Genomic DNA, 18,837 nt, shown 5'->3' on the forward strand with positions numbered 1-18,837 from the left:
ATACAAAACAATATCTATTTCTCTTTAAAGAAGTACAAATGATGCGAATTCCAAAGTTCTGATCCAATCCTTCAACACAAATTTAACAGTTTGGTTTTTGGTGGTTTTGTTTTGTTTTTTTAACTTACATTTCCAAATAAATCTTTATTGTCAAGCTTTTGAATTGTCCTATCAAAACTACCAAACACATGCATCTGCCCACGCAAAATATTATTCTTTGCTGTGACCGAATTCCTCATGGTGTTTTTTTTTGTTTGGATTTTTTTTTTTACTTGGTTTTCTTTTTTTTTTTTTTTTTTTTTTAAGAGCAGGATAAACATCTTTTCCAGGATTCCACCAAGTGTTACCATACAAAACAGTAAGTTAAGCAGTGGGTTCTTCAAGTCTGAATGATTTGATGGAAAACCCTATACTTGAACTTGTTAATATGATAATTTTTTTTGTCACCTACAATGATCAAAGATTCAATCAAGATGATGTTCTCTCAAAACCTACAACTGTCATTGTTAAATCTGCAGAATCACTGTTTTTATTCATCCTTAGGCAACTTTAAAATACATACCAAAACCAGAAAGGTGTATTTTATTAATTTTTTTTTTTTAAATCAGTTTGTTGTGGCACATACCTGGATTCTTGCCTTCACTACGAGATGGACGAGCCGTAGGCTTAGGGAATTTTGTCCCTTCCAAAGCTTTGGCAGCTGCTGCATGTTGCGCTTTTTTAATGCTAGTTCCATCAGCTTCCCAGTGCTGGTCCCCAAGAGTCAGTTGCACTGTAAACACCTCAAAAATAGAAAACATGAATTTTATTATGAGCTGCTTCAGAATTCACATAATTTATTTGACCCTCTTACACAAAACAATGAGTCTTTTAGTGACGCAAAAGTTGAGAATATGGTAATCAAAGCTTTCCTCAACTATCATGTTGTCTCCAGGTTTTAAACACTTTGGACATCGATAGGATTTCCCCGATTACTGAACTAAGAATTTCACAATAACTGTAGCTAGCAACTATCCTGCATATTGCATGAGATCATATAGGCTAAGAAACAAAAGGCACAATGTGTATAAAGGTGACAGCTACACGGATAGCTGGTATGCCAACATTACTCTGAACAGCAGCCTTGAAATTCAGACTTTAATACTGTGGAGTTTTTTTTAAATTATATTTTTCAGCAGTTTGAAGATAGGTAAGTTCATGTTGCACTATAAAAGCTTCTGCATGCCCACAGGTGAGCACAAGCCTATTTGACTATAGAGCAAAGCTTTGTGACACTTCTTTTTAAGTATGTGGGATAAGGAAGGATATATATTGCCCTAAATTTTCACAAATTAATCAGACAACAGCAAGCCAAAGTCTCCCTAGTAATTAAATGACGTTTAATTTCAAACAGAACAAAACCACAAGTGAACAGATGCTCTGAATGTTATTCCAATACTTTTTGTACATGCAAACCTTGCCTCCTTTGCACACTGAAGCTGATGTTACGCATATTTTGGAGAAAAGATTTTAATTTTTAATATTATTCAATTCCAACGCAATCCCTCTAACATACGACAAACACTGTTCTGGGGAACACCTTAAGGAGACGACGTCAGATTAAACAGACATATCCCAGGCTGATTTTCCTGCATCTTACAGGATAATTTGGACTAAGAAACTATTTTTATCTTTTAAAGTTGTTGGGATTAACCTCAGAATATTAAAATGCACCACGGGAAGAACACAGAAAATTTGCAGAACAGGCAAGATGCAGAACAAAAGCTTAACATCATACTAGAACACGATTGTATAAAGATCATCCATATTTAATACAATTTTGTTTTAGCAAAAACTGCAAGGGATAAACCTTGCTTTGTTAAATGAAAGTCAAAGCCAAACATCTCATAATGGAGCCAACATAAATAACTCTTCAAAAAAGGTCAGTAGTTTTAGTAAGTTAGTAGTTTAGTAAGTTCAACCTTTATATACTTTATATACTTTGGGAAACCAACTTTTTAGTATACATCTAACAGCTTCACACTTCCCTACCATCGGTACTTTGGTGAGCTTCCCATTCCACTCTATTATTCTGTATTATCTTTCACCAAAAGCATATACTTTGCCTTTCACGGAAGTGAAAAAGCATGAACAGCAGCAATAAGAAACATATATGGATATTTACCTTAGAATGAGCTGGACCTTGCTCACTCAAAAGCTTATACTCAGGCTGAATCTTGTTGAAACGGGCTAACTCATTCACAAGACACATCGGGGTTTTCTCTTTGGGGTTTGCCATGTTTGAAGGAGCTGAAAGATTACATAAAATCAGATAAATGAACAGGTAGCTATGAACTCTACTACGATCTTTAATTAAAAGAAAAAAATCTCATTGGCTTAGCATTTAGTTGTCTGCAATACACCACTTCTCAGAAAAGACTTGCTGGAACAGACAGCTCTGCTCATTAGCCAAACTGGTGACAACCTACTGAACTCTGGGATTTCCAAGCAATGGGCAAGCCTAAAAGACAGCATCATTCAAATTAATGCTTTAATGCAAGCCAGAAGTATGAAGTTAGGAGATTCCCACATTTAGCTTGCATCTTATGTAGTACATTTCAAGGAGCAAATCTTCTAAGTATTCATCATGGTCACTTGCTTTGAATAATTTCAAATAAGTTTCAAAAAAAATTTTGAATAATTTCAAAAAACAAAAAAGTTAATTTGTTTTTCCTTCTCCTATTTTTTATTTATTACCTTTTATTCACTCTATGATATTTTATTAGCACAATATATTTATCATTAAACTGGTCATAAAACAACTAAAGATAATAGAACTAAACAAACTATTTCAAACACTACATTTTTTAATATTTAAAACAAGCTACTTGCAGAAAAGACAGATAGCAATGTTTTAAAAATTCAGTGTTGTACACTTTTAAATATTCTTTACTATTACAAACATTTCAATTAATTATTATAACTTCATGGAAAAGTATGCTTCTATCTGTCTCAAACAGATTTCATTCAATAGGGAGAAAGCATTACAAGCTACGGCAGTTGGATAAGTATTACCCTTAAAATATTTGCAGGTGCAAGACATCAGGAATATATCACGCCAAACTATAAACACTAAGAATATATACACTTATTAACACTCAGTCCTACCTGCAGCTGCATTGGTGGATGTAACTGATGCAGAGGGTAAAGCAGAGTTTTGGATAGGTCTACCTGCATTTTCAGAGGGCAAAGAACTAGTAGTAGAAGGAATACTCAAAGGCTGTGAAAGAGATGGGTTTTTATTCAATATTTGGCTCCCTGCAAGGGCAGCAGAAGGATTCTGAATTTGAACTTGAGACATATTCACTTCCAACCAGAGCAAATTACTGTAGGCAAACAGCTTTGAATGCAGGCAAACTCAGTGCGATGAAGCCAAATTGCTGACCTAAAATGTAAAGTGGAAAAAAAGATTATACTAAATATTTAGCATTCTCTAACAATCTATTAGAATTATTTCTCCATCAGCAAAAAGGGGAAAAAGGGAAAAAGCATTCAATCAAGCAGCCATTGTTTCCATTTTGTATGCAATACCTTGCGCATCCAGTTTTAATGGCATATTTCCATCTATGTGCCCTATCATTTAATTTCACATTTCTTTCATTTATAAAAGAGAAGTAGTATAGAAGCAGCATAGAAGCTTTATTTATGCTTGTTCATTTAAGATAACTATCCATCTGTTTTCCCCATCACTGAATCCACTTACAAAGCAAATCCAGTTACTTAAACTGATAGCCACTGCTTGTATGCTGAACAAAGAGCAACTTTCACAAACAGATTACGTTTCATGAATTCTACCATTCGAAGTTAAAGTTTTTAACTTGGAAGGGCAAGCAATAAATGGAGTCTTTACAAAACAACTATTTAGAGCATGCACCCTTTATTATAATCATATACTCTTTTCCCCCAGGATCCCCAAGAAGAATGGCTGGCCATTTATGAGGGGAACACAACTGGTGTCCAGCAGAAAATGCCGAAGTAGCTACAACTGGGAACAGGGAAGGTGTAAGAGCTCATAAACTCATAGAGCTACATGCGTTTTGAAGGTTGCTTCTATTTAAGTCAGAACGTGTCTCGGTCACAGTTCGAGCACCAATTTAGAGTTATTTGGCCTTGCAACACTGTAAACAAGTGTTGGAAGTGCTCATAGGCATCTATGTTCATTTAAGAAAAAACACCTCCAAGCGATGAACTTGCACCAGTCCACGTGAAGTATCGTGATCAGTCTTTCATCCACTGACAAATTAGTATTAGATTTCTCTTACACATGGATGCAACATTATCTTCATGCTCAGACAGTTAAACCTAAATATACACTAACAGGTTGCCAGTTTGAAAGCTGTCATTGCTGCCAGAGCTCAGCTGCCCGTATCCGCTTACGACCCACATATCAATTTATTTATTAAAAATAAATTTTACAGCCAAGTAAAGACATTTTACACACAAAGGCACACACACACACACTGGTCACCTGTAGATTTTATTAGGGCAGCAGACAAAGGTTTATTCTTTCATAAGTTATAGATGAAGGGAAATCACTGTTCCAGATACCACCACAGAGCTATTAGTAGTAACACAACTTCACTAGCGCTCTGTAAGCTTCAAATTCTGAACCTGTGAATGGACTTCCAAATGTAAGGGGAGCAGCAATGAGTCAGAGTGAAGTTTTTAGCTAGTTACTGACAAAACAAACCTTAGAGGAGAACCTAGGTTGATACATTCATGGATACAAAGATTTATTTATGTATTAAATAAGAGAAGATAAACTACTGGGACACAACAGATATACCAACAAATCTATCATCTGTAATATTCTTACTTTGAAAAAACATCATAAATATGTCAGGCTTATCATACCACTGGTTGGATAACTTTGCTTTTTACTAGAGAGCGAAATCAGTTCAGATCTCATTAGTTTGGAAGACCTATATGTAGATTATACTCAAAACAAATCCTGTATTTGACTACTAAATTTGCAGAAGTTACACACTGGGTGCATTACAACTGTGAAAAGGGTATTAGGGCATCTATCTAAAGGAGCTTCAAGAAGTTGTAAGACAAAGATGAAAAGTATGCAGAATATGACTCCAGGGTAATAATTTTATAATCACTAAGTTTCATTCCCAGGAGCATCACTAGAAACACCGAAAACTTTTCAAACGTTCAAGCAGTGCAATAAAAAAAAAAAGCTAATTCTCCTTTCCTGCTGAAGTACAATGCCCTTCAAGGTAACTGAAGTTAAACAGTTTCTAATCCACACATTTTAAGCAGACACACCAACATTTTTATTTTTAATTCAGTAACATCAGGATCTTTCAGACCATGCTGGAAAGGAAGTCTGAAATTCTTCTCAGAACACTCTCCCTACAAGCACTTTGCTTTTAAAGCAAGGCATTATCCTTCATTTATTTGTCATCATCTGGTTTTAAGGAACACGGAATTTCAGCTCCGAAATACATACATTAAGGTAGTTTTCTAGCCAACTATCATACACACGCAGAGAAGAACAGTATACTGATCCCCAGTAATTTTTTTTTTCCCCAAGAAGGGAAGTCCCTGACAGGAATATTATTAGTTCACTTTCTATATTTATGGCAAAGTACTATAGAACCTCACAGCGGTACAGCTCAGACTGCTCTCTACCCAGATCTCTCTCCAACAAGAGTTATAACCATCACTGCTCAGCTTGAAAAAGCTTCTTCAAACACCTCTAGTTAGAATCAGGACAGACAATTCTGCCATTATTCACAAAAATCTGTGGAGACTTGAGGTCACATCCTAGTGCTTGAAACAATAAGGTTTTGGAAACCAATTCAATTTCAAATAGACTTCAGCTGTGCACATTCCATGACCGGACAAAAAAAATGCTGCAGACATGTCCACAGCTCATAACCTGCTTGTTCTCAGCATAGAGACCAACTGCCCAACTTCATCGGCAGTCGGACCGCTCAGTCACATCTAAAGGGACTAAGTAAGGACCTAGGAAAGTGTTTGGGGCACACCTGGCTGGAATTCACCACACCTCCCCTAGCCTTTCAACAAACTGGAAGAGTTCAGCCTTTACATACCTTCTGGAAATCCAAAAGACTTCCAACCTCACAAGAAACCAAGTATTGAGAGTTTAAGCACAGCTCACTTTATGCATCTGTAAGATGGTAACAATCCCACCCACCCTTCTTTGCAATTACAAGTGTAGCCACGATTTGATGACTGAAATTACCATACAAATACCTGGTCTCTGGAGCCATTAATTTAGCAAGAAAGAAAAGATGTACTCAACAGGATCGTGTGAGTGCTCCTTTCCGTGACTGTTTCTAAAGGTGGAGGAAGGAAAAGCTGCCATCCTTAACCAAAAAGAAATTTTAAGGAATCAATAAGCTATATCTTTACTTGAAATAGAAATCTGATACCCATAGAACACACTGCTGTTCAAGGTTTAGCCCCAAGACATTCAAATAGCTGAGTACCTGGGCATGCCAGTCTTTCGCCACAGCTGAATAGAAATTTATTATCAACGGGAGAACTGAACTGCAATGAAAATAAAACTTTTCCAATGAATGTATCATTTTTAACCTAAGTGAATATAATGCTGCTTCTATGTAAATTGCCACATCATTTCTACGTAAATTGCTACAACACCATCATGTTTCTCTCTCCTTAACCAATACACCAATCTCGCTGTTTGCATATTCAGATCAAAAGTCGAATCTACATCCTGTAAGTTATCAATTGAGAACTATTTCAGAGTTCATTAGATTGAATTCAGGCAGAACCAAAGAAAAGTAGGCATTAAAAACATCTTGTGAATTGTTGAAATCCCACTTCACAAATCTCTGACAATTTCAGACACTAGGTAATAACTTACGAGATTACACCTTACAAGTTTATACCTACAAATATATATTATGTTTTCTTTTTAAAAACATTTAGCTCATGCTTTGACAAGCAGCTTCAAAGAACAGTCTGACAAAACAAACTGGAATTTTGTTTGTATTTTTTCAGCTACCTGTGAAGTTTACGACACTGTAGTTGATTTGTGTGAAGTATTTCACTAGGGTATAAGAACTCACTGTCCATCATTGCGCATTTAATTCTAGGTTATTTGGGGGTTATAAAAGGGTTTACAGTGCTTTTACAAAGTAATATGCCCTCTACCCTATAACAGGCTTACAAAACCCTAACTATCAAGAAAAAGCACCATAATCTAGAAAGTTGAGACTAATAACTTAAGAAGACTGTTTCAGTAGACAGAGAAGTAAAGAGATGCCAGTATTTCAGGTGATTTTTCCATGTAATCAGGGGTTAGCTACTTCAAATACACAAGTAATTGACCCCTATACAATACTAAAGGCATTGCTAGAACTTAAAACCACTCACAGACATCGAAAAGATAGGTGAATGAACAAATATTTTACCCATACCACCTTAGCCAGCAGCTAATCACATAACTTGCTCCTTTCCCACCCTTCCACACTTACTTTTTGCTAACTCAGACATTAATATTTTAAATTTTATTGAGACAGTATTGCGCTAGAATACTATCCTCATGATGGTAATGGCTGCCAAACAATTCAATGACCTATGGACAATAATAAACTTAAGACAGATGGGTTTTCAGATGACTGAGCACTGCTCCCCAATCCAGTTTTTAGATTTTTATTTTCTTGTGGTGCATCAACGACTGGAATATTCCCAGAAATTTCAAATACATTAAAATGCAAAGTTCAGAAGTCACTAAGGTAACCAAAAGGCAAGCAAAGAAATGCATAAAGTTGTTAACATAATCTCAGTCCACGCAGCCAAAAATAAATTAAAATCTTCCTATATAGAAGAAAGAATGTAGCATTTTCATATAAAAGTTCTCTTGGGGCTTTTTTGTGTTATAATTCTCAAAAGTGTTGCAGATAGAAGCCAGAGGATCAAACAAAAACCAGACACTTCCTATGGATAATCATGTTTTACCACAACTTGTGGTTTCTTTAATATTATGCAAATAAAAGGTAAGAAACTTTAATGTTTTAAGTAAGTTTCCTGTACCTTTAGGAGATCCAGAGAGTGAAGATTTGGATTTAGTTCCGAATAGGATATTTATGATGGAGAATGCCTAAAAGGAAAAACAGAGAATTAGCATTTTGCTTCCCAAAGCTACACAAAGATCTTCTGTCATAAATGTCTCATCACTACGTTGAGTTTGCCTCATCTGTTTGGATGACAAGAATTTGTACGACCATGAAATTCTCACCGACAGACTCCTCAACAGAGCAATGTTTTTCCAAGCAGAAATTCCAACGTGATCCAAGAATCTTCTTTCACTGCTCCTTCCCCAAACCCAAGTGGAATCTCACAATGGTGCTCTTTGCAGGACTGTAAGTCACCTGCAAATTTTCTTTCTGCAGTAAGGCTTCCAGTTTTGCCGAAGTTAACCTTCTTCCTAACAGCACTAGAGATAAGCTACTGAAATGAGACCCAGACCTTAATTCACAAAGCCAAACCAAAAAGCAAGCCACTAACCTGAGAAACTCTGGCAGCTATTAACTGCAAAAATCTGATATAAATTTTACCTTTTGGCTACGTTTCCAGTCTAATGATTTCACTCATAAATAGGCACATAAAAAAAATAAACCTAGCTAAAACCATTTTAGAATAAAAGTGTTTCAGTACTGAATATGAAACCTGTCACTACACGGACTGCTCTAAATGGAAATCAAAACGTATTTTATTCTGCTTACAAATATAGCACAAAGTGTTTAATCCTTCTTTTCCGTGACTAAAGCCAACTGCGCGCAGACGCTAGCAACGTTACAACCAGCAACAAAATGGGTAAGATCTCAGTCTTGATTAAAGTTAGAAGAGGATGTAGATAAAAAAGCTCTTGAATTTACTTCAGACAGCCATTTCGAAATCCTACAACGAATCTTAGAACTATAACCAGTTATCCTGGAGGATACAGAGCCTGAAAAAGGCAGACATTGTGCCTGTTCTTTTAACTGGAGAGTGAAGAAGGGAGACGAGAGGATTACAGTCCTATCGGTTCAACTTTTCTTCCAGAAGTTTTTCTGGAAGCTTAATTAAGCACCTGGAAAACAAGGCAATGGATAATGCTCCCAGGCAAAACCAAGTTGTACAAAGACAACTGAATTTTCTCCAGCCATCTCTGGTGGTCTAACCAGGCTCAAAAATGAATCGCTTCATCTCAGCAGGAACAAGTGCAAGGTTCTGGGCAGACACTGTCTGCTGATCAAACGCAGGACAGAAAAACCACCAGTTGACACCAGCAGAGTGGGAGAAGAGTTACAACCAACATAACCTTGTTACCTAACACAAGCCAATGCAGACAGGCTCTTTTAGAAAAACAGTGGTCATCCTGAGATGCAGAAATGGAAAAACAGCCTGAGCGCTATCTGTGGTAGTCCTTCTACTCTGCAGTCAGCGTTACCGAGCCTTCAGCTGGAGCACTGCATCCACACATGAGAACCAGGCTTCAAGAGAGATGTGGACCCAGTCAGTAAAAACAAAGTAGGAAAAGCATGAAACACTCAGCTTTAGAAAAATATAACCTGTAAGAAAAACACTAAAGGATTTGGGCTTGTATGTGCTGAAGAGGAGAGGACTGGCTGTGGCCTGACAACCAGCAGTCCTCCAGTACGTAAAAGGTTTTTGGAGTGGAAAAGAACAATCTGTTCTTCATGGTCAAAGTGACAGAACTACAGGCAAGAGGCTTAAGAGCACATCAAGAAAATGCTTTCTGGTAATAATGGTTGCAATGAACTACACTGCTTTGGGTGACAGAGGTGACTGTTGGCAAACTTTAAGTAATTGATAAATATCCATTTAGAATGAGGCTGGCACACCTGACACCGCAGAGGGATGCACTACTTCACTCCCTCGAGTCCCTCCTGGCCCGGATTCCCAGGACTGCAAACACACTTTTGTGCACCTGACTGTAACAGCACAGTTCTGTCTCTTAGATTCAGAGGAAGACAACGGCCTTGTTGTTAAACAACAGGTTCAGGGAAAAAGGGGATCTGACATGGGTCCTACTGCAGACTTGCTCTGAACTCTGGTAAACCACTTGAAAATACAAGAGAGACGAAATCCTCACAGAAATAGGTTTTATTCATTGTCAAGACCAGAACATGGAAAGATGTCCTGTTCCTTAGGATGTGCACATTCAGAAGGCTGGAAGTTATGACATTCTCATTATGCTACTTGTTATGAACTGGCATGTGTCCCCCATTGAAACGTTCTTTGCACTCATTCATGACCCACCAGCACCAGGCAGGGAGGGCTCTTTATGGACCGAGAACAGAGTAGAATGAGAAACAGAACAGATACCAGATAATACCATCAAGATTGAAATTACAAGGGCTTCTTGACATCACCAACCAAAAATCATGTCATAAACAATATCCAAGAAAAAGTTTTAGCTATAGGAAATGAGGTTTTAAATTAAGCATTAATTTCTTTCTGAAAAGCGGATGCTTCATAACATAGTGCATCTGAACAGCTACTGACCCTTCAGTCAATAGCAAGGAAGATTAATTGTTTCATATCAACAACAAACTGTTCTCAAAGCTTCATTTCTCCCTGTTTCACAGATGGGCAACTAGAACACAAAACCCTGCAAAGGATGTAGGTACCCGAGGCGGGGGCTAGGCAGAACTGGAACAACTAAACGCACTGTGGAATGCACATTTACTCACTAACCCTCTGTCACCTGTATTTTTGCATTGCCACTCAATGTCAACCAACGCCCATTTGGGTAAAAGCATGGCACTGCAGAGCGCTTGCCTGCCACGCAGGAACAATCTGCCAAGCGGGTGGGACAGAGGAGGCAATCCCCCCTGCTCAGATCAGGAGTTATCGTCACATCAAAGACAGAGCCACTGCTCAACAGCAGCATTTTCACCTGTTGTTTGCAGACCGGGGAATATGACCGTGTATGCATTACCTAGGCAAAATACTGGTTAGAAAGACTGCCTCTCCTCTTTTTTTAAAAAGTGGTTTTAAATAACTCAAATGTGGTGGCTGAGTCTCTTTTGTCCCACAATTGACCATTCTGGAGCATGAAGAACAAATGTCCAAAAATTCTAGGAGGTTTGTTGAGATGGTTCGTTTCCTAATATACCTTTGAAAAACCCACATCACTGGTAGCTTTGTAATATACAGCAGAAAATTCTAAAGAGTTTGACTTCTGCAACAGTGTTTAAGAACAACATCTAACTATTTACAATTGGAAAGTCTAAATATTCACTAACAATCAAAAAAAAAAAGACTACAAATTTTACAGACTGAAGGCTATTTACACAAAATGTGGAACACTAGCTGAACAATGTTTTCTTCTTAGATAAATCTTTTTCTATAATATTTGGGCAAGACAAGGTACGTCTCAAATGTAACATTCACTGTAGAAAAAGATTATGCTCTTTATGAGTACTGGTAAGATCAAGGGCAGAAATGCTAAATATTAAGCAAATTAGTTCGGGAGCTAAGACAGGGATTATTAATAAGAGAACAGGTGACAAAAAGCTAACATTTGAAAGTAAAATCTGAAGGAAAAGAGGGAACTAGCAGATGTACACATAAACCAGACAGTTCCAAACATAATGCACAATAATAAACCAGAAAGTGATAAGTGAATAATGAGTAAAGATAAATGCTTAAATGCTTACTTCTAGCTGAATTAGTTAGTACTGTGACAAAATATTTAGTGATTTTTTTTCTGCAGTAGAACAGGTCAAAAAAGCCCACTGATACTGATTACAGTTAACATGGTAATCAGTGCCCAGATCTCTTCTATTGTTCCAGTTGTATCTTCAAGAACTCTAACAAAATAATCAACCCCTCGGCAAGGATCCTAGACAAAGCAATTAAAAAAATTTTTTGGAAAGTTCATATGTCTTCAAATAAAGTTGCTCTTCTTCATCAAGGTCTGAAAGGCACGGAGCAGTTTTCAATTTTGCTCTGACTTTGTAGTTAGATCACTCCAAATTTATTTCAGCCTATGAATACTTTAATTTTGCCACAAAATACCAAATACTCTGACTAGTTGGTACAGACAGGGAAAAAATGATTAGTGATAAATATTATGAAAAATTTCAAACAAAGAAAGAGTGGCTGCTTAAAATCATAGTAAAAAAAGAATTCTCTCTTGCATACATCCTTTGAGTAGAGTTTTGAAATGAGATTCTGATCCAACATCAGAAAATAGAAGATATAGTAAAACATTCAACCCATGGCTCTTTAAATTTTCATCAAGATGTGACAGACATCCAGTTAGTATATCAGAAAAAGTTAGAACATACAAATTTGTTGCATATATGAAATGATCCAACAGACAAATCAGAGATCACTTTATTACATCATAGTTATAGCTGCATTGTTAAAACTCAAGTTTTGTATTTAAAAAAAATACATTTCTGCCAGTTTGAGCAAGGGAAGTATGTAATACACTTGCATGTTCTAGTTAGAAGTAAGAAGATTTTATAAATATACTATTCTAAAAACAAAGGACAATTCGGATATTTTATTTCACTGCTATATATACACCTAGCCTTCATTTACATTCCAAATGATCTTCCTCCCAAGCCTTACCTTAAACCTACCCGAAAAGCAATGACAAAAATACCCAACAGATGAATAAATTAGAAAAATGGCTGTCAACATTACCAGCTATAGCATCACCTAGACGGACAACCCAAATGAATCAAACCCTGTATAACCTCTAGGACAGACAGAAGCAGTGTAAAGATTTAAAAGGAACTTGTTGCTGTTACATCTCCTGAAAAACTACTGGTGTCATCAAAAAAACAGTGAAAAGAAAAGTGAGGCTGGTGCCGTGATGGCTGCCAAACCCAGTGGGCAATGAGGAGAAAGTGTGATGGTGCCCGTGTTCAGAAAGAAAGCTAACGCTGCCAATACCAGCTGTCTCGGTGACTGCACCGTATCTGCACAAGGAGAAGGCTGGGGGCGTCTCCTGCTGCTGTCACCATATCTACACCTTTTATCACAACAGTCAGACAAGTCTAGTTCAGTCTCGGGAGTTCTGCTACCAAGATCATGGGCCCCTGAGACTCTGCAGAAGTCTGCGACTGTTGTCACCCACTCTGGGCAATCTGGAGAAGCAGGATGGCTGCAGCCACTTTCTCTAAGGGGTTCAGAGAGCTCAAACCAGCTGTGCTGCCACCAACCCCTGTTCCTGGGGGGGGGCCGGAGCCACCACTGTCACCCTCCAAGCCGAAACGGGGACTTTGGGCAGAGGAGAATTGCCAACATCACCTGCCTGGAGCACTCGGGGTGCCTGGAGCTGCCGCCAGCCCCGTCTCACAGCGGTCGGGAGCCCGGCCCCGCCGCTGTCACCTCCCTCGCCCGGGCTGGCCAAGTCACCTGCCGCCCCCACCACTCGCCCCCCGGCCTTGGGGGCGCCGCGGCCGCTCGGGCAGGGAGGGCGGGCAGGGGCCGGCGCTGCCCCCGCCAGCGGCCCCATCGCGGCTCAACGGGGACGGCCCCGCGGCTCGCCCGCCGCCACCTGCCCCCACTCGCCCCGCGCCGGGCGCTCCCCCGCGCCGGGCCCCCGTGGGCGGTGGGGACCGGGCCGGGGGCTGCCCACCGGGCCTGCCGCCGCCCCCGGGAGCCGGGCAAAGCCCCGTGCGGGGCAGGGGGGTCAGGGGGGAAGCGGCGGGGGGAAGAGGAGCAGGGGGGGCGGGCCCGCCCTCCGCGGGGGCTGTCCCCTCCCCGCAGCCCCGCCGGCACGGCTCGGCACGGCCCCCGCTAGGCCCCGCCGCCGCCGCCACCCCCCGCCCCGCTGCCTCGGCGCCGGGGGGAGCCCGGGCCGCCTCCCCCCTCACCTGGCTGCCTGGGCTGCGGCTCCCGGGCCGGCTGGTGGTGCGGGCCAGCGGGCGGCTCAGTCCATGGGCCGGGTCCCGGGGGGGCCGGGGGGCGACCGCGGCAGCGGAGGGAGGCGGCGGGCACAGGGCAAACACTAAAGAGAATGAGCGGGGCCAGCTCCGGCCGGGGAGGAAGTGACGGCACCGCGCCGGGAGGCGGAGCAGGCGGGTAGCCAATCAAGAGTGGTCGATTCGCCGCGGGGACCGCCCCCCTCCGCGCTCTCAGCCAATGGACGCGGGGGCCGGCTTGGAGCACCACCTCCTTCGCAGTGACTACAAGTCCCGGCGTGCCCTGGGAGAGCGCCGCGGCCCGCCTCGGGGGGGGGGACTACAGCTCCCGGCGTGCCCCGCGCGCCTGGCCGCCGTGCCCAGCCAAGATGGAGACGCCGCAGGGAGGGAGCGGGTCGGGCCGCCACCGCCACTGAAGTCACACACAGCCACCTTCCTCCGGGGCCCGGCCCCCTCCCCGCCCGTCTCCTCCCGCTCCGGCGACCGGCAGCCCCGTTCCCTCAGCGGGAGAGGGCGGCCCGAGGGCCCTGGCGCGGGGGCGGCGGAGGGGAGGGAGTGGAGCCCACCCGGGGGAGGCACCGGCCGCTGGTGGGAGGCGGCCGCGTACGAGGCCGCTGCGGCGCGGCGAGAGGCCAGCGGGGCCTGCAGCTCCCGGCCAGCAGCCCCGGCGCCTCCGCGGGGCGACAGCGGTGCGCGCCACAGCCGCCCACCGGCACCGCCGAGGCGGGGAGCTCCTCTTGGCAGCCCGGCCTTCGGGCTCTGTGCCTCGTTTCTGTGTAGATAAAGCAAAGACAGGAATATAAAATACTCATTTTCTACTTCCATCACTGCGTTTCTGGGAAAAGAAAAATATTGAAAGAAATGCAGAACCCGCTGGGGTCCCCCTGGGCAGCCTGGTCTGCCTTCAGAGAGAAAGGAAACGAGGTCGAAGGCGTATCTGTGTTCAACACTGGTGCATTCAGGTTAGAGATCAGTGTAAAGTTATTTTCAAATAAGGAGTTAATAGTGAATGCCAACCAACAGAACTAGGAAAGGGTATTTAAAAAAAAAATTCTCAAATTTCAAAACACGTATGGGTGGGAAGGAAAAATGCTGAACCTAGGAAGATATACAAGTTATACAGAGTTACTGGTTTGTAACTATGTACACGCAAAAAAACAAACTTTGAATAGATAGTGCCCAGGAAAAAAATCCACAACTTGTGTGTATAGCTGCACACAACTAACCTTATTTAACTCTGCAGCTAACTGGGGTACACTTAAATGCAAGCTCTACATTTGAACCTAAAGAGTATATGTAAAAGGCACAGGAGCTAAATCTGTTCATTTAGTTCCTATGCACAGCTTTAATTTGCCCTCTTTGCACCTATCCCCCCATTTCCCAAAGTCCTCCTCCAACTGTGGATAGTTAACTGCCCCTACCTTAACTGCAGTTCTCAGTGATTTTGTGATTGTTTTTTTCTGGACTCTTTACATTACTACCTGGAGTGAATCCATGTACATTAGCTAAGTCAAAGCCAAGATATGAATGTATTTATTTTGCATTAAGAAAGCAAAACTTCCAGCATGCCACTACTGAAGTCTGTAATTTCTAGTACGTCATACATATTGGGCCTTTAAATGCTGTTAAGTTGCTTCAGACACTGTGGCTTCATAGTGAGAACTATGTTAACGGTAGCATGCAACTGTCCAGTGAACTTCTGACATGGTGGAAGTTTCCCTTCCTGGGTCACTGTAGCAATCGAAATGCTCTACAAGATTTAAATAAATACCACCATTAATTTTCTTTAAGTTAAGTATCATTAAGTATTTTAAAGACAACACTTTTCCTCACCTGTATGATTTCTTAAAGCAATACAGCTGCTTTTCATAACACATCTGCACTAGCAAAGGAGCTAGCAAAAATTACAGTACAATGTTAAACAGTCCCCAGTTGTGCGAGAATAGGTCAATCCATTCTGTCAGAAAAAGATACTATGAGAACTTTTTGGTTTAGAAATATTTTATCTTTCTTAATAGGTAAAAATACATTTTAAGTTACAAGGTTGCATTTAAACCCTATGGCATCATTAAATTGCAAGTCAGTAATTTCTGCCATTGTTCAGCAAAAAAACTGTGGCAACCAGCCCACAACATTTACTAACCAAATACATGTAACTGCAAAAGCCTTCATACTTAGTGGGGAGAATCACAGCTACAACATTTCAGCAAAACCAAAATAGAAATAAAAAACAACATACCTAAAGCTCCATATCCATTTCTGTATTTAATACTGATATGGATTGCAAAGAAACCATAAAGAAAATACATCGTACACTGAAAAATCAATTGACAATATAGCATTTAAAAGACATTCTCCAGTATATAAGTAGATAGATATATATCCCATATCACATTTAAACATCTATTCATATGTTCTTGTGGTCTGTTGCATAATAATATGTGCTGTTAGATGCTTTAATTATTCCAAGCCAGCAACAGTTACGTTTCAGAAGGAAATGAAATTTCAGCTGTTGTGTAATCATTACTGCAAGGCTTAATGTTGTCTATAACAGAAACAACATTTGTGCAGGTTTTTTGTAGAAAGTTAGGTGGAGACAGGGAATTACAGAGCTAGCTGGTTTTTTTTTTTCCAGATTAAGTCACATTAAAAATTCAGGTTTATGTTCCCTTTTTCCAGAAAATTGTGAACGTCGGGATAAGTAAAATCTGCATGACTGGGACAAAAAGTATCCGCAGGCAGATTACAAAGTTGAACATAATTTAAGCAAATACATATATAATTCAAAAGTCTGAGAAACACTTGGAAAACCACCTCAAATATCCAATGTTTGTCCTTTCATTTGAAGGATATTTACTCCTCTAGCACGTGTATGATTATTAATTATTAAAAAAAGTTGCAAAATACTTTTCCACTCTTCTTTATGCAGCAGCTTAAACAAGGACAGAGACCTATTTCTAGCTAATACTTTGTAAAATATTTGAAACTTTCATTTTGTTTTATGAAGGAAGCAGTACTGTAATTACAGTATTTTCAGATGTTCATGTAGAAATCTGATATTTTTTATTAATATATTTTTCTTTGTTAAATACTTAAAAATACCCCTTATATCAGGCACACAAATAGTGTGAATTTCTCTTCACAGCTTTTAAAAATGAAAACTTTTTACTAGGAAGCTGAATGTATGAACTAGCTGTGCTATAACCCCTTTATTCTGCTTTTCTAACATGTTATTCATTTGTAACAATATCTTTTACTTTCTATTAAGATTTATTACTTTATTATTAAAGTATTTTCTTCTATGCTCATCTTGAACACAATACAGTAAGTCCAGCATAAGCTTTGACCTCAAGTGAATTAGATTATTTTGAGAGAAAATTTTAAAGCCTGTAGTCACTTCACCACTAGCTGTCAACAGAAGTCACTGAGCTTTTCATGTACTAGCTCGTACCCACTATGACAGCCCCTATTCCCCAGGAACACCTCAAATTTCCTCTAAATTTTATTAAAGGCAATAATTACTTGATTTAAATAAGTAAGGGTAGAAAGCTAAGGGAAAATAAAGCATTTATCCTGCTTTCTGATAGCTAGGTAGATTTATAGATGGATTTAAATTTTCACAAAGAAGTCATGCCTGGAGCATATCTTGGTCATTTAACAACTGCACAATTTTAAAAGCAAATACCTGAAACAGGAGAAAACGTCTTAGTAATACTTCTGCTGAGGGCTATAAGAATATGCGACTCTTCTCTCAGCTTTTTTTTGTTGATGGAACCCGCAAAACAGGTAACAGTTAATGAGAAATACTATTGTTTCTGTGAATAAAGGATTACGCTCTTTTAAGACAAAAACCAAGGTTTGACGTGGGGAGCCTTGGGACATGGAAACTGCCAAGCCATTCTGGGGCATGGGGTACAGCTGTATCCAAACCAGCTTTCTGCGAAGTCTGGCAGAGACAGCTCTGTTTGTCAGGTGAGACTATTTACTCCACCAAGTATATCTGGATGCCTGTATCTCCATCCTGCTACAGCCAAGCTGTTTTTATTATCCAGGTTAGTGCAGGTGCATAGATGCTGTGCTGCAAAGTTCTTCCAAAGTTCTGTCAAAATGTTTTCGAAGTGATTCGCCAGCATTTTAGCAGCGTTTTTGACAGCTTGAAGCATGCAGTCTTGGGACTGATAAAGGGAAGCTCACTGAATGATAAACCTTTTCTGTTCAGGAATGAGTGAACTTCAGGGAAGGGTGAAGAACTGTAAACAAATAGATTGCTGTGACCAGCTTTGAGCCAGAATCTCACATGATGCCTTATGGTTAACTCGTGCTGGTGACAGTACAAAGACATGCTCTGACAGCTTTAATCGGGCCTGCCCCTTCTTGACAATATTACGGCTCTCAGGAAGGCTGTTCTTGTGGAAAGGTCATGGCACGAGTACAAAAGTACACGTGACAATCGAAGAAGTGCAGCCTGATGGAAGGCACGTTCAAGCAAGCTACTGAGAGCCTCAAGAAAATCAAGTTTTCTGAAAGTAGAATTCAGCTGAGAGAAAGAATATGCTCTGGCCTCATGAGGTAACTGTTAGAGAGTGCAACGTCTGGCTCACTGAGAGGATGACTTATCTTAGCACATATTTATATGAAGAAACAGAGAATTAGAACTTTGCTTTAGTATGTGCTGCCAACACTGCAGGAATGCTGGTAGTATGGTGGCCCATTCACAACTCAAGAAAATGTACTGGTCTTGAGGGTGGAGTTGGGTTTTTTTTTTCTCAAACCAACAATAAGGTATTTCTTCTGCTACAAAAGCCTCAGAACATTATTTAGAAGCTGACAACCACAAGTCAGGCAGTAGGCTCCAAAAAAGGACAGCAGAGTTCCGTGGTGTCAAAAGATCACGGAACAGGTGTCC

At 40.5% G+C, this 18,837-nt stretch overlaps 1 protein-coding gene across 4 annotated transcripts in view; it reads right to left on the reverse strand.

The window, feature by feature from the left end:
• STAU1 (staufen double-stranded RNA binding protein 1) overlaps nt 1-14,020 on the reverse strand; it is a 32,024-nt gene extending 18,004 nt beyond the window's left edge. For all 4 annotated transcript variants that reach the window (XM_068416460.1, XM_068416456.1, XM_068416459.1 and 1 more), the window contains exons 1-5: nt 13,884-14,020; nt 8,074-8,140; nt 3,148-3,424; nt 2,165-2,289; nt 626-782 (exon numbers count right to left, since the gene is read on the reverse strand). In XM_068416460.1, coding sequence (XP_068272561.1) covers nt 626-782; nt 2,165-2,289; nt 3,148-3,340 — 475 coding nt within the window. In that variant the 5' untranslated portion in view covers nt 3,341-3,424; nt 8,074-8,140; nt 13,884-14,020. The remainder of the gene's footprint in view (nt 1-625; nt 783-2,164; nt 2,290-3,147; nt 3,425-8,073; nt 8,141-13,883) is intronic.
• Between the last annotated feature and the right edge of the window lie 4,817 nt (nt 14,021-18,837).

The sequence above is a fragment of the Nyctibius grandis genome, chromosome 19 (assembly GCF_013368605.1).
Source record: "Nyctibius grandis isolate bNycGra1 chromosome 19, bNycGra1.pri, whole genome shotgun sequence".
Classification (NCBI taxonomy): Eukaryota; Metazoa; Chordata; class Aves; order Nyctibiiformes; family Nyctibiidae; genus Nyctibius; species Nyctibius grandis.